Raw genomic sequence first — 16,510 nt, 5'->3', positions numbered from 1 at the left:
TGAACAGGAAGAACACGTTGCCTGGAAATGCCCTGTCATACAGCAATTCCACTGAGATTTACAGTTTGCAGGTCTGGAGACAGAAGGAATGCAATGTGAAATAGATTCCTTTCCAAAGACTCAGTTCAAGGCTTAAGATTTGCCTAAGGGGGACTTAGATATCGCTTTGACCCGCACTGAGCTCTGCATAGTGTGCATGAAACCTGCTAAAAGCGGAACGCTATCCGGCAGACAGAATGACTGCAGACAGGATGATAAACGATGACCAGATGCAGCAATGCTAACAACCATCAGTAAAAATTACTAATGGAAGCGATGGCAGATCCAACCCACTATCTCTCCTCTGATACTACCCGTCAACTTCACATCATAACATTCCCAGTAGCCTATGGGATACAGAGACCAGACGGGCATTGCTGTGGCCACCCTGAGCACAAGAACTCTTACCATCTCAAAAAGAACAGCTGCAGTCACTGCCATCCAGTGTAACTTGATTTCAAAGGCAGCATTCAAGGAGAAATTGCCATGGTAATAACAACTGCACCACTCCAAACGGTCAGTGCGGTTATTCACATCCACGTCCAGCGTCACTGTCCGTTGTTCGGGCACTGTGGCAGCTACGCAGCCGAGGAACAGGGGGATATTTAAAAGATGCATTAAAGAGGGTGGGAGACAGGATGAACAGAACAGAAGAAACAAGACAAGCTATTTGAAATTAATTTGTCCTCCCACTCCGCCCCAAATAATTTTTTGGCTAGCAGAATAGTCCTAGAATGCTGCTCATCCCAATTATGAAAGACAAAAATCCTAAAGTATGACTCGTATCAGGGGTCTGTGCCACAGAATTACCTTCCCAAGCAGTCAAAAGGCATTTCAGCTGCAATAAAGAGACAGAACCAGGAGTCAAGCAGCTAATCAATAAGCGACTGATGCCGTAATTAAACACGGCTACACAACATCAGCTCCTTCATTGCAAATTGGTTTTCATATTTCTATATGCCCCCACCAGAAACCACAACAGGGTGCTGTTAGACAGGGCAGGAGCGTTCCAGGACTTTCCACAGCTAAAGGAGATTAGAAGTGAAACTTCTTGTCTCTTTAACTCCATACCAATATCCCACGTTACCGCATTGCTAAAACTGCACATCCAACACTTTTTGTAAAAGCATGAAAAGTCAGCCAAGGCTCACGTAGCAGCATTAGGATCGCTGCAATACGCTCTATTGCTTTGCAGTAAGTGCTGGGATAGTGCCCAAGATCCAGCTTCCTTTGTGCCCTACACCCCAGCATCCCGGTGAAAGAAAGCCTCAGATACCAGGCGAGAGAGGAAGAGAAGCACAGAAAGTGGAAGTGACCTCGCTGGTGTCACAGCAGACTGCAAGGCCAGGAGTAGAACCCAGAGCTCCTGACTTTGAGGCCAAAGCCCTGCTATGAACCACATTGTCACTTCCAACTTTTCTTTAGGCAAATATACAATTTAACATTTTTATAATGTTAAAAATTGACACAAAACAAAGGCTGGAATAATAATATTGGAAAACCTTTGCTTTTTTTTTATTGCATGGATGAGGGATGGGTATTGTTATTTCTTGTCTAAGTAGAGGAAGATGTGCACACTTTTGTATAGTCAGCTTTTAAATGACCTTATAATTTAATGGCTTAATGGTGTTTAAAAAAATAGTTGAAGTTCTTCCTCAAGGTAGGTGGGAAGTTCCCACCTTCCCTTCTACTGCAAGTTAGCTGGAGACAGTTTTCAAGGTTATAAGAAAATCCTTTATACTGCTATTGCTACAGCTTAAGAATAGCAAAAAAACCCCGAAAAAACCCCAATAAAACTGTAAGAACATCACCCAATTTTTTTCTGTAAATAAGATCCATTTTTGTCTTTGGGAAAAGTATCATCTGCAATTTCCGAGTTGGTCTGGTATTGTCAGACAGACCAACATCTTGCTATTTTCTTTTTTTTTTTTTTCTCCTTTTCAGTGGAATATCACTGTGAATACAATGCTTGTGGTTGGAAGGTTACAGTGCCAGTTTTGTAACCAAGTATGAATCCAGTGCCAGTTTTGTAACAAAGTATGTTGGAAAACAACATCCCAAAAGCTGTAAAGCAAAAGCAGCTCAGTCAGGTAGATGTTGGTCGTTAGCTAAGAGGTCAGTGATAACACCACAGCCCACTGTGCCCAAACTAGCACACTGTGAAGAATGAGCTCCCTGCTCCCTTAGACTGTTCCTTTTTCCAGATAATGCAGCCTCCCCATTAGGGCTGGAGCTTCTCTCTCCACCTGGCCTGCAGCTGTAATTCACAGGAAAAGCAAGAGGAACACAGCCCAATCAGGTGAGCTAATCAAAAGAACCTTAAAAACTGATGAGAAACATCCACATGTCCAAATTCAGAAGGTTCAGATTAAAACCAACTTAATTTTAATAGAATAAACTCTGGCTTCTGTAGATCTGATTTTAAAAGGACTCACCTGCTTCCCAATTGTCTTGCACCATTGAGTATTTAACTAAGGATTTATCGAGTAAAGCGGAGAGGAGCAGGCAGGTTATTCTCCAGTCACAGGCTACACTACATACACGACTACGACTGCTACTGCATGCATTGCTAGAAATCAAAAGGGACAAGATCAGGGGTATCACAGCTCAGACTTCCACGGGGAAGGGAAAAGGGACAATCACTGGGCAAGTGATAGGGAAATTGGGAGGGATAAAGATTTTAGAGATACATGGAGCTTGTTCCAGAGCTCCCAATGCTTGCATGCAATTTTATGTCACAGCCTGACATCTAGGGAAGGTGGGGGAGGGGAAGAAATAAAACCCACAACCAAATCAAAGCCAAGAGAGGAACAAATGAAGTCACGTGGATCAGAGGTCATCTGGGTTTAGTAAAGCTCCTGCCTCAGATGAACTGGTGAAGTTTTTTTTGGAATACTGTTTAGAAGAGAGACAGCACAGAAACTTCAGTTAAACCTGTTCCTTTGTAAGACAAAATTTCCACACTGGATTTTTCTGCAAGAAACTATTATTCCTGGAATAATGAGACTGTGTGTGAGCAACCTAGAGGCATTTTTTCATTCATCCAAGGACTGCAAATTAGTTAAATAGCAGAATGGACACAATTCCAACTGAATGAAAAAGAAGGGCTACACAGGTGTGTAACTACAGTAACATGCTGAGGGATACACTCTTCCCTGGCTGGCATCAAAGAAAAGGTGAGAGGGGCACTGAGGCACCCTTCTCTCTTTCCCCATTTCCCCAGGTGCAAGCTGACTGAGTCTCAGTCTTCTCACCTGACAAGAGAGGACAGACATAGGAAAGTGAAGTGGTTTTCCTGGGCTAAATCATGAGCAAGAGATCAAAGCAGGAACAGGCTCTGGCCCAAGCACCTCCAGCCTTCACAACACTTTCATGCCAGCCTACCATCAGGCTTCAGCTCTGGGCCAATCCTTGAGCTAACGAGGCTGGATACTGGCCAAGGCAACAGATTTATCGTGTGACAGGGAAAAATATCCTGCATATGTTGGCTTCAGGGAATTAACCATTAGTTCGGACTTCCTATCCTTAATCCTGTCTCATTTCTGATGCTGTCCCTCTTCAAACAAGGCTTTCAGAAATACACAAGGATTACTGTAACTTCAGGTTTAAGAGATACTACACCAGCAGCAAGTCACTTTTCTTCAGAAGGTCGAATATACAAAACAGGAGAACAACAGAATCTTCTTTTTATCCTTAATTGACAGGCCTTTAAAAGACGCATCTAAATAAATCTGAAGTTGCAGTTCCACAGCAATGATTGTTCTTGTAATTTTAGACAGGGAAAGAGGAACAAAAGCAAGTGACTCAGGCTGGCCTGGAAACGCAACAAAAAGCTGACAAAGCAACACAGTCAATCCCGCAGCCGGTCTGTTTCACGGGCTGTTAGTGGCAGTCCGTGTTGTATTTCACACGTTACAGAACTTTAGACATTATAATGGCACCTTGCTCGGCAGCAAGATCTTCCATATGCCAACCCTACTGCTTCCACACTGCAGGGATCATTTCCAGTTGGCCTTCCCAGGCTTTAATATAAGGAGTCTGGCTAAACATGGTTCAGCTTAGCTGAGAAGCCTCCAGCACATCACAGAAAACTTAACACATCTGGATCTCGCTGTGGCTTTTCCTACTACAAAGCAATGAGACATGTCATTTGGTACAGTTTGGTTGTTCTACTGTTCTCACAACTTATCCCTTTATGCTCATCACAGGTTGTGAAGAGCCTCTCTGGATCCCCAAGGAGACAGTGTTTTCATATATATATATATGTATTTCCTATATTTATATTTTGAGTCAGTATTTTCCTCTCCAAATTCTAGAGGATGGCACAGTGGGGAGGTTCAGGAACAAGGAATATTTAAAGAATACTTTTTACTGTATTCCAGTACTCCGAAGCAGAAATTGCCTGCTCAGCCAGTGAAACACACCTCCAGCATATGAGAACAAGTCCACGTGCAAGACACATGTAAGGCCAGCATGAAATTTGCAGCTTTATTGCTGGTCCACGTGAGATCATACTCTTGGCTGGCTGCTCTTCCCCTTTCAAACCATCCCCTTGAACTTCCCCAGCTGTCACCTGTGCTGTGCATCTACCTAATAGTGCAGCTGCCTGGCTCCGTCCTCCGAAACTGCGGCTAAAGGAACTGTGCCTACTTGCATAGGAGGCTGGGCGGCTGGGCAGCCAGGGCAGGAAAAACGCTGGGATTTCTGAGTGCAGGAGCTCTTCTGCCACAAACGCCACCTCAAACCATTTCCTCTGGAAGGCCGAGAAGTCATCCATAGCAGCGGTGTGCCACATAGCAGGCTGTTGCATGCCCACTGAACAAAAAGCAAGGGGGAGGACAGATTGCAGTTAGAAACAAGTGCTCAAGACCAAGAAAGGGACATAGTTCTTTCTGAAAATGGGGGAAAAAAAAAAAGTTATGTTGTCTGCAACTCCCTTTTTTTTTTTGGAAACAAACAAAAAGGCTGAGTTTCTTTGACTCTCTTTAGAGTTGTGTTTTTGGTTGCTCCCAAAGTGCATTTCTGCTGCGGCACCCATAAGAATCAAGTACAGCTAGAGATTATGCAAAGGGAAAATGAGGAAAGTCTTGTAATAACACAATGCTGACCTCGGTCTGGTTCTTTGTCCACAACAATCTTGTAAAAATAAAAGCCATAAATAAAGGTTCGTAAAGCTTCTCCAGATGCATGGACAATAAGCTGCTCTTCTAGCATTTTCTGAACAAAGAAAGAGAACAGAGCAAACACAATAAAAAAGGAGAAGTCACTCTTCCAGTCATATAAAAGGTTGCTAGAGAATATTGGGAAATAATTTTCTTTTCCTTGACATCTTTTTGTCCAGATATGTGCCTGACGAGAACATCAGCAATGTTATCTCTTGATATTCAGTAGATGTAGCAAGTCCTTATCTCCCTGAGAAATTGTGTTTGACCTTTCCGCAGACGTCTGCCTCCCTTACCCTGCTCTGGTTTTATAGATGGATTTATAGGAAGGTAAGGGTTTGGAAACATTCTAGGTCCTCTGTTAATTGATATGGGATCTCAGCAGAGGAATGAACTCCAAAACATTTCCAACCTTCTGTCCCTGACACAGTTCGATAGGGAAGAAAAAAATACTCATGAACACAGGCAGTGTATCTTGCATAAAGTGTATACACTTCAGCATCCATAAAAGAGAGGTCATCTGCTGGTTTTATTACAACTTCATTAACTAATTATCAGAAGAAAAACCAAAATCGAATCACACTAATTCTAACACAATGGAGAGTTCTTGGTAAATACTAGCTAAATGGAGGTTATACACAGAACTGTCATCACATATGAGTGGAAAAATCATATATATTACTACTGAAGAACATGGTGTTTTGTGATAGGGAATCAAAAAAGTCATTGTTACCTCATATTCTGTTGAACACTGTTTTCAATACCTATCAATAAGAGGATTTTAATAAGAAACAGAAATTATTGCTCTACAATTCTACTTTCTTGACAGAGTGAGGTATTTCTGGCCCTCCATATAACCCTTACCTGCATGATGTCAATCGCCATGGCTTGGGTTTGCACACCTTCCACGTTATTCACCAGCCAGTGCACAACTTCTGCACTGATGAAGCAGTACGGAGAGAGGCCTTTCTGTTCAGAGAGCAGCTGGATCCCTGTGCTGAACCACAGCAAGTCACACATGTTAACACACAGTTCTCTTCAGTTACAAAGACAAAAAAATCATTGCTGGGAAAAAACAAAGGGGGCATAAAGATACAGGACAAGAAACACACGATGCCCCCCGGTGATGTATCATTAGCTTCTGATAACAAGATGAAGAGCTGGCACTGACAGCACTTCAGTGTCACTCTGACTATTCTTGCTTTGACAAGATTCTGGGATTCTAATAATTGAAGTCTCTGCAGCAATACTCATACCTCAATTTCTGTAAAGTTCCTTGTTGGAAAGATTGGAACTGAACAACAAACAGAAGCTTAAAACTCTTCCACATCTGATACGGAGCTCTCCTTTGAGTGACTCCACGCCTCATGTCCTCTTACAAAGCATCTAGACACATGTTAAGCATATTGATATAAAAAAACTTACGTGGGGTGTTTCATGGCTTCAAGAATCTCTATCAGGGTGGAGGAGGAAGTCAGAGAGCTTGCTGAACACTGCTGAGAGCTGGGAAGTAAACAGAAGCATGTTCAAAAATCAAGGAAGCTGCCAGATTTGTCCAAATATGTACATTTAAGAAAAACGCTCTCTCTTATCTTCCCAACAATGACTGTGCCACCTTTATTTCCTTTTCCATCTCAAGAAGGACAACTAAAAGGATCAGACATTTATTTTTCCCCTGAGATTGTCAGGTCATTGCTATCTTGACCCAACGCACGCTATATTACATACAGCTGTACTCAGGAGCAATCAAGAGCAAACATTTTGAAGTTGGATTTTTTTTTTTTTACTATAATACACAACTGCAGGAAGCAGGTGCTAATATAGTTTATTTTTAATGTTGCTTCCTCCCCGGTGTCTCGCCTCCAGGTTACAACCTCTTGGATTTCATCAACTTACTCGATTCGATTAGACCTTCAGAGCCCCCCTTTGCTAAAACAGGCAGAAGACAGAAGAAAAGCAGGCTTTGAATTTACATCTAACAGATTTCAGAAAAGGAATTTCCTCATTCTTCATTTCTTGAAGAACGAAGCTCTTTTTGTGGGTAGGGAAATCGGGCCGTGTGTTCATTTAATTCTGGAAAACTGCGTTGCAAGGCTTATTTTCTGCATTTCTCTTTCTGCACGTGGAAATCCTGCAGTAAGGTCGTGTGACAAGTGCCTTCTAGTGCTGACAGACACAGCACATCTTGTTCTCAGGCTCCTGTTTAAGTGCCCATTCCTCCACACCAGAAAGGGGAACGTAACAGAAGAGAACTGCAGTACAGCACTGCTCTGCTTTTCTCACCTGCCCTCTACAGCACCAGCTGTGGGATATCCTTGGTCTGCAACATTCTGGGAACTTCCAAAGGTCTGCGTGTTGCCCCTATCAGGTAGCTGCCCTGTGTTTATCAGTGTGTTGCCATCTGAGGTTGCAGGAAGCGATTGATCTATAGAGACCTGCAAGGAGTAAACACAGGACCATCTTTATGAAATTTATTTGTAATGTTTCCCATTTTCTCCGCTCTCTGCATCATCTGTACCTCAGCTCAGGTTAGTTAACAACAAGCAATACTCTAAGGCAAGCAGAAGCATATGCAGAAAGGATAAATACAGTCTTACTTTTGTCATCACTACAGAGCTGCTGACAAACACAAAATTCACTAAGTCATTATTCCACACTGGCCCCAGTAAAGATGAGGATAACCAACCCGGCAACAACAGTGTTGAGAGAACTACTGGCAAACCAGCAACACCAGTCCCAACCTGACATTTTCAACTTGAGTGGAAAAGCGTGACTATAAACACACAATAGACAGAACAGGGAACTTTGTCATTACCAGAAAGCAGTAAGCAGTTAGAAAAAAACAGTTTCAACACTAACTCTCAGACAAAAATATGCAAATGTATCACACAGAATTCAAGTTTCATAATGCACAAAATAAGCTCATCTTCCTTCCTTCCTTAGGGTAGTATCAGGAGGCTGGTTGGCACCCACCCACACCTATGTCGCCAAGGCAACAAGAACACTTTCCTCCCGCAGGAACACTTGCACTATTGCAACGGTAGTCTGAATAGTTCACAAAAATTAGCATAAAATCATTTCAGAAAGAACATGAATGCTGAAAGATTCAGCAAAGTACAAGCTGTAATCGCCATCTGTCATTAACACGTATGGCTTAGTAAAGGCGTATTATATAAAAGCTAGAGAGGTGGGGGAGAGGAACACGAACAGCAGAGTAAGTCAGTAACTCAAGATGATGTAAATACGAGGGCTGATCTGCCATGATGAAACCACAGCACATGCCCAGCTAAAAATCACCAAACTGGTAGTTTGACTTAGGTCTGACAGAGCAGAGTCCTTTATTTATGCCATTTCTCACATCCCAAAGATCTCTCACTTTGCAATGGCAGATGTCCCTTTTTGGGCAGCCAAAACTGGCAGATGCTCCAACATGGAACCTACAGTCCCCACAGCCAGCTAAATCCAATTTCTCTCCTCAGAGCTGACTTCAACCAGAGGTATTTTCTCTGGACACGCTACGTTATTGCTAACTCCTAACCTTGTTAAGGGTATGAACAACTTCTGTCGTGATGACTCTTAAACCAAGATGACACCAATATTTTCAGCCCTCAGTTGTTTAAGAGTCCAAGGACACAATTTGACTTGGATCTCCCCAGAGTCACCTGTCAGTCAAATACCACAGAAGAAATTTAGCCAAGAACGAGATGAGTAAGCTGTTGCCATTCTGTTCAGCAAGGGAAGACAAAAAACGAGCACTTACTGAAACACAAAAAGAGAAGCTTCAGTAGTTGACAAGACAGGACTGCAAAGGACAGTAGGGCAGGGCACATGAGCATCCAAAGCACATCACAAATATTGAATGGTGGAAGGAAACAGTCGCATCCACCACCTCCAGCCACTTTGTCCTGCTAATGCTGCACACCTCCCTCTCAACAAGCAGATCTGGAAACTAACACAGGTTCCCCACGTGGCAAGCTCAGGACGACAAATGCTCTCCAACACTTCAGTCCAAAAGCCAGAGATGACAAGACCTCAATCAAAACTAACCTGCGAGTAGAAGGTTGAAGCTGTGCGTGGGCTGCGAACAAAATCCATAAAGAAGGCCCCATCCTGAAGACATCAGAGGAAGTAGGCCCGTTAATCGCAACAGCAACAGCAACAAGGAGTTAAAGAAAAGCAAATACAAAGTTGTGCAAGTATGAAATGACCACAGAGAGAAAGCATGAGAATGCAAATCTCAAATAGACCCAGAATGTCAGGTGCAGCAGAACACAGAGCATCAGGATTTACTCACACACATTCCCTTACTTTCTCTCTCTGTAACAAGACATTGCTCTTCCTTAGCACAGATGCTTTCCCAAAGTTTTGAAAGCCACACTGATCAGAAGTCAACTGAAACTACAGCCTTCCCTCCACACTTCACAGGAGAAAGACTTGAGCTCTAAAGTACGTGGGTTTCCATCCCAAATGTAAAGCTGAATAGTGATACAGAAGCCTGCAGAACTGCATGTGTAATGACAAATATCCAAAGGACAGCTTTTTTCCTAGTCTGTCAGTCATTCAAAGGATAAAGAGGGAGAGGCAAAGAAGCTCTTTTCAGGAAGCACACTCTTCCTCTCAGACGCAGGTCTGGTACAGTACAAAGGAAAGGGAAGAAAAATTCATCACAAAGAGCTTTCCAACACTGTGTTTAATACTTCGTGCAAAATTAAACAGACACTGCCTGTGCTATGTTCCCCACCTACCAGCAAACCCTGGATGAATTTATCCCTGGCTGCTACTCAAAGATGTGCCAAGAGTCTCTTATCACTAAGACAATGCAGTGGAACTCAACTAGATTTTTATTCCCTATTTGCAATTCTTCATTCTGTTCCCTAGGCAAAATATTTTGTCTAGCCTGCAGTTAAGATGATGCCTACCCTGGTACGTATGTATAAAACATTTTTTGGAAAGAATCAATGCCAGGGTTACACGGCTGGCAATTTACACAGCACGGAAGTAGAGCCAAGCACCCTCTATCCATAAGGGCAAAGACTTCCCAAACAGATTATACATCAAGCTAACTCACTGTGTTAAGATCATACTGTATTGCCCAGTAACTGGCTGAAGCCACTTGTCAGTTCTACTCTGAAACAGAGTAAAGGTGGAGCCACTGGCTCAGTTTTGTTTTGGAATAACTCCAGCACTGAACAGCACCCTAGAAAAGCACTTGCTCCCTTGGCTGCTGACAGAGCACACAGCTGTGACGATTTGTCAGTACTGTGGCTGCAAGTCTCCAGGCAGCCAACAGACATACCCATGCTGGTGAGCCCTAAAGGGGTGGTGCTGTCCTGGAAACATGAGGCACACACTTGCTGATGTTTCCAAGTGAGCATAAAGTTGCCTGATAAGGCTACCTGTCCACCAGCACCTTTCCAGCAAGCGTGAGACATCAATCTGGAGATCCCAATCGCCTCTCTCCCAGTCCCTATGTGTAAATATTGATAGGATTGTTTACTACTGTAGTGTGAAAGGCTTTCAATCCATTATGCACTCTGGCACATTCTCCAGTTAGCCCTCCAGAGAGACTTTTGAATATAGTTACTTGTAAAATTAGGCAAGATCCCATTTGCTTATTAGGATTTGCTGGTAGCACAAAGTCTGCTACTCTGTTTCCAACACACCAGTGTGCCACTGCTGAGGAAGCCAATTTTGCCTTTTCCCTCTGCTGCACAGAACAACTGGACACAACATTCTTCTGTCCTTTGTGGACTTTTCACCAGTTTTACTGGTAGAAAAATATTTACAATTTCTGTTTTTAAAGAGGAAAGTTTGATGAAGTTGATTTTCCAAAACGGTAGAAGAGGAGAATGCAAATGCTGTATTATGATCCAGAAGTTTGCAAACATGCCTCAAGTCAATTTCTGCACTTACTTTTCCAAGCCTAGCATGACCTGCTCCGAAATCTCATCTCTGTTTTGGAAACACACTCATTCTACAAATAGGTGTCTATTACTAAGATGATTGCAGTTACTCTATCATTTCAACCAGCAATATCCAAGTCTCCAGAAAAACACACCACTTCTCCCTGGTGGTGGCATAAAAGGGTGGACATCAAAACACTAGATGCTATGAGAAAAATACTGAGATAGTTGATAGTGGGGAATCTGGGAACTTTTTCTTTTTTATACTTCAACTGCTGAACCCAAAGACAGGTCACACTAAAGTGTTGTACCTTCATTCAGTTCCTTGTTACTTCTGCTGAAAGACCTTCATGCCAGAATACAGAAAAATAATCAAATCAAGTATTTCTGGTTGGACTTGGAGGCGAAGTTTCTGCTCTCCTGGCACTCACAGGACAGCTGACAGGAAGGCTGAGGGAGAGCATAGTCTTTTCTTTAAGTGTCTGAAGAGAGCTCCAGGAAGACTGTTTTCTCCAGCCTGGAGTCCAGCCAGTGAAGGGATAACATCTAAATCACTACTCAGGAACACATCCTCTTGTCTAAGCAGATGCAAGTGACTGGAGTTCCTGCTGTTAAAATTCCACTGAAGTTTCATACAGTCATGGTCTACAGCTCGATTTTGCTCTTTAAGACAGCCTTCATATAAATGCAGACAGCACGGTACTGCTAAATCTGAAAATCAAACCCTGACTGAAATGAAATGTGCTACTGGAAAAGGAAATGGACTAATTAACAAACACCTCTTAAATTAGCAAAACACACTGAGATAGCATCCCAGGGATTTCATCTCACTGTCACAGTGTTAAAGAATTGAAGGATGGTTGTGTCCCAACCTCTTCTTATGCCCGTGCACACAAAGGCTTAAGGGCATTCACGGTACAGGACTGGTCCTTGTCAAGTTAGAGAGCAAGATGTGGTATGATGTAGCCATGTGCTCAGAGAAATAACCTATTATTTGAGAAATTCTTCTGTAAAAACAGTAGCTAAAGAACAACCAGAAAGCCTTTACCTTCCGAGGGCTGTCCATATAGGTGGGTGTGATAGCAATGCTCCCACTCTCCGAAGGCTGCCCAGAGCTCTTCCCAGAAAGCATTGCTGCTTGCTGCTCTCCCAGTGTCCTGGAACAAAAGGAAGGAATCCAGAGTTTGTTCAAACATTCTCTGTCAGCTTCCATCTGAAGGGAACTGCTGCAGAGGGGTACCTACTGTGTTTTCAGACATTTGCTTTCCCACACTCTGAAGCACAGAGTCCATCCAATGTTCTCTAAGTACTTTTTACCCCACATAAACAACATGGAACTTAGTCAGTCATTAAAATCTCTTACATATTTAACAGCAACAATGTTTTAAATTGTATTTACAGTGTATCTCATATTACACTGAGAGTTAACTGAGTTTCTTTGAACCATTCTAGATCAATACTGAGAAAGAACCTCAGAAGTTTCACAGGTATTTTAATAGACGTCATCAGTGCAAACGAGCTATTTTCTCTAGGTTACATTTGTTACCCAGTATTTATACTGAGACCATTCAACTGGTGGTGTACTTGTGTACACTTATGTCCCAGTTAAGCTTTTCTTATGTGCATATAACTGCACTGGTAAATCACAAAAAAAATGACAAATCTGATGTGTAATGGACTGAGATGTTACTTAAAAAGATGCTCCTTCTAAATCACTGGACATTCACTTCTCTGGTCTCCAAGTTCCTTTCTAGTGTTTGGTATTCATTCTATTACTGAAAACATGATACAAGGAAGTCACTGGAAAAGGCCAGTATTTCCCCAGCCCTTCCACAAGAACACTAAAGAAGGAGGATCCCACATCTCTCTTTTCAAGGCAAAGTTTCCTAAATTCACTTCAGCCAGCCAAGGTGGAGTATGTAGGAAGGATGTTCTAGAGCTCTTCGCACAGCCTAGTTGCAGAGACTCACTTCTGACTGGCTTCCATCTGCAGCAGAGCTGAGAGTGCTGAGGTTCCTTTCTTCCCAATGGGAGGCCCAGACTGCTCCAGAGAGTGCGTGGGAAGTGGACCAGCAATCTGCAAGCCTTTCATGGCAGACCCTTTCTAACAAACAAAAAAATGAAAGCACAGAATTAGTTAAACTAGGCTTAACTAGTAGGCGAGACCTCACATCAGCAGGGCTTTATTAGGTACACGTCAAAAAGGGAGTTAAACCACAGCTACGCAAGAAATGGAACAGCCTAGTGTCTTGTGTGGGTTCTATTCTCAAAATAAAATAGATGTTATTTTGGAGAAGGTGGATTTGCTCTGAAATAAATTACTCCTTTCACAGCGTGTGAATTGGAAGACAATTTGATACATGCTAACTAGTTTCTCATCATCCTCTTGAAACGACCATTCACCAGGAATTCACCCATATGATTTTCTTTTCACAATCCTCTTCCTAAGTCTGCAGCAAACAACCAGTCCAGCTAGAAGTCACCAGCTAACCACCCCACAGATGCCTCTTATCAATTATCTGCATCACAAGGTGCTATATCGTGTCCAGGCTGACCATATCCACAGCACAAAGCAATGCACGTTTGCAAAGAGGTGGCACCAGGCTTGCGGTAAAAGACCAGCTGAGGGCAAAACAGAGCACCAGCAGGCTGAGGCATGGCTACACTACGCGGAAGAGCGTGGCTTCTCATGGCAAGCTAACTGCTCCGGTTCTGGTTCCAGCCACAGCAGCATGGGATACAAATTCCAGGTAAATTTAACTAGTTCAAGAATAGCATCTGAAATAGTTACGTCAGTCAGCGCTGGGCTGTATGTATGGATTACCCACACGTACACACACACGTATGCCCTGACTTGCTAGGGGCTGTCTCAGGGTGTCTCTGCTGATGCTTCATTAGATGGTTCGGAGAAAACGCAAACTCAGCTTCTCACTCAACTGAAAGCTGACTCACTCGAATCATTCGATCAGACCGATGGCGCCGGCGAATGCGGTTCAAACCCTCCACAAAGCGGATGAATCCATCCAGGAGCTGCCACTCCTCCTCGTCAGAACGGGGCTTGTCACCGTACACGTCGCAGTGCACCTCTCCCTCCATAATGCGCTTCGTGGCACTGATGCAGGCAGGCAGAAGCAGAAAGCGGGTCCTCCAAAACTTCAGTGACTCAATAAGGCTGAAGGAACATGGAAGACAGGACAGAGTTCAGCACAGTTTCCTATGAAGGACTTTACAGTAAGTAAAATACACATCTATCTGCTGTAAACTTCAGCAAATATAGTGACAACCTCATCTGCTCTCCCCAAGTGAGAACGAGCAGATATGCAAAGGAACAGTCAGCAGCACTACGAACATCACTGGTAAGTATTGTAACATTGATAAGCAGAAGAGGAAACAAGGCCATCTTCAGAGTAACTGTATTACAGAGATGTATTTTCTTTTCCGTAAAAGATAGGCTACAAAAGCTTTTTCTCTAAAAATAAGTAAAGAAAAAGGAATTCTAAAATTCCTGAAAACAAACGAAGATATAGAAAAACTGGTTTTGTTGAGAGAAGACACCAAAAAGGCTGATACTAGTGGAGATATTCCACATTGCTAATAAGAAGCCCAGCTCTACATAGCTTAGGAGTAGGATTACACTCAAGCTAAGATGAGGACTCAAGCAAGCCTCCAACAGAATCAAACTAAATGGAAGTCTTGAGTCAGATCCAGAAATGAGTAAGAAGCCAAGAAAAGCATCTGTGTGGTACAAAACACTATCATATTTCCTTGCATTTGTAGCAGAGGAAAAAGTTAGTTCATGCTGAATTTTGTGATCAATACTTAAAATCAAAGATCAGATAATGCAACAGCAACAGAGAGTAAGATTCCTACAAGGCAGCAGCTGCTAGCACCATACAAGTGAAAGGAGGCCAGTTACTCTCCCTGGAGTACTGAACATTTGTGGGTTGAACTTGTTGAAGAAATTTTAGGTCAAAAAGGAAAAGAGGCAATTAGGACACAGAACAGCCTGGATGGAAAAGGAGATCTCACCTGAAATCCTCAGAGCCAGCAGAGCAGATATACTGATCCAAGTAATTCCACTTGTACTCTTCTAGCCTCTCGTGGGAAAATTCTACCCAGCAAGAGACAAATTCAGAGTCAGAGTGCGAGGGGCACAAGCTGTAAGTGTAGTTTATCTGAGCAGATTCGTAAGGATACCTAAAAGAAAACGCAAACATCATCAGTAGCAGTGCTTCTTCTTCTTGCCCTAAATAGAAAGAAGGTTCTGTGGTATGTTCTTTCAAGTACAGACAGCTGGAAAAGCACGTTCATCTGATCATTGACAGCAAACTGCTCAACCAGAGAGATACTCACTTTGGCAGGTATCGAGTCACAGTAATTATTTTGTCTTTTAATGTTACTTTGTGGAAAGTACGGCCCATACTCAGCCAGTACTGATCTTCTTCCTCAGGTCGATTTCTTGATACGAGTCCTAATTATAAAAAGCAAGACAGATTCCCTTTCAGCTTACTGCAATAGTCAGAACTTTTGTCAACAAACTGTACCTATAGAAAGAGACTCCAGACTTGGGCTTCTGAACTCAAGACAAACTAAAAGCCATCTTTCAGGCCACCTTTTCAAGGAACATATGCACCATGAGCCTTTTCTTCTTACAGTTAAGATTTGCTAGTACCACAACTGAAAAAGAAGGGCATTCACAACTCCTACACCACCCATATAGACCTTCTCTAGTCAGGACAACCAGAGAATAGACAATAGGAAGTGATGAGAAACTGGTGGGTAAGACGGTAAAGCTGGGCTCCACTTTTGCTTCCTCTCTGTGTTGCATTCCTGGAACTAACCAGTTAAGCTCAGCAATTTACCAAAGGAGCCTTGCTGCTCATTCCCAAACCAGTGACTAACAACCATATCCTATTCACGTGTATTCCCTGCTCTATGAACACTGTATCACACTGACTTGTCTAGAGAATATCCAGAAAAAAGTCAGGAGTCAAACAGCAAGTCAGATTCTCTCAAAGGAATATGACATCATCTTAACCCATTCCAGTCCTCTGGCGTTTAACTAGGTTTAGCTGACTCATGGTTTCACGACAATGAAGTTTTACCTGTTTACCTTGGACCTTCACAGCTATTTTAGAGTCAGGAGACTACTTTCAGATACATACATTTGGAAGCTTTGGATCTGTCTTTTTCTAGCAATGTGTCTGCCCTGCAGTCACCATGTGAACTGTGTTCAAGATGCGTTCACCCAAACGGCACTCAAGCCATACTTGATTTGGGTTCACCATCATGAATACGAGGTCAGTTTCTTATTACAGTTCAAAAATCCTGCACCTGTCCCTTCATTGTGCAGCTGACTTGTTCATGCTGTCCCAGATCAGGCTCTCTCCCAGCAAAGATTTTCAC

At 42.8% G+C, this 16,510-nt stretch overlaps 1 protein-coding gene across 4 annotated transcripts in view; it reads right to left on the bottom strand.

Moving 5' to 3' along the window:
* DEPDC5 (DEP domain containing 5, GATOR1 subcomplex subunit) overlaps positions 1 to 16,510 on the bottom strand; it is a 46,726-nt gene that overhangs the window by 5,027 nt on the left and 25,189 nt on the right. For 2 of the 4 annotated variants that reach the window (XM_086623558.1, XM_086623560.1), the window contains exons 28-38: positions 15,458 to 15,575; positions 15,134 to 15,301; positions 14,057 to 14,276; positions 13,075 to 13,208; positions 12,153 to 12,261; positions 7,485 to 7,636; positions 6,627 to 6,704; positions 6,066 to 6,198; positions 5,148 to 5,256; positions 4,690 to 4,854; positions 448 to 617 (exon numbers count right to left, since the gene is read on the bottom strand). In XM_086623558.1, the coding sequence (XP_086479684.1) occupies positions 448 to 617; positions 4,690 to 4,854; positions 5,148 to 5,256; positions 6,066 to 6,198; positions 6,627 to 6,704; positions 7,485 to 7,636; positions 12,153 to 12,261; positions 13,075 to 13,208; positions 14,057 to 14,276; positions 15,134 to 15,301; positions 15,458 to 15,575 (1,556 nt within the window). Of the gene's footprint in view, positions 1 to 447; positions 618 to 4,629; positions 4,855 to 5,147; positions 5,257 to 6,065; positions 6,199 to 6,626; positions 6,705 to 7,484; positions 7,637 to 9,248; positions 9,312 to 12,152; positions 12,262 to 13,074; positions 13,209 to 14,056; positions 14,277 to 15,133; positions 15,302 to 15,457; positions 15,576 to 16,510 lie in introns of all 4 variants that reach the window. The other 2 variants (XM_086623557.1, XM_086623559.1) reach the window with 2 other exon arrangements.

This window comes from Tauraco erythrolophus, chromosome 19 (genome assembly GCF_009769465.1).
Source record: "Tauraco erythrolophus isolate bTauEry1 chromosome 19, bTauEry1.pri, whole genome shotgun sequence".
NCBI lineage: Eukaryota > Metazoa > Chordata > Aves > Musophagiformes > Musophagidae > Tauraco > Tauraco erythrolophus.
This window is presented reverse-complemented; position numbering and strand designations above follow the sequence as displayed.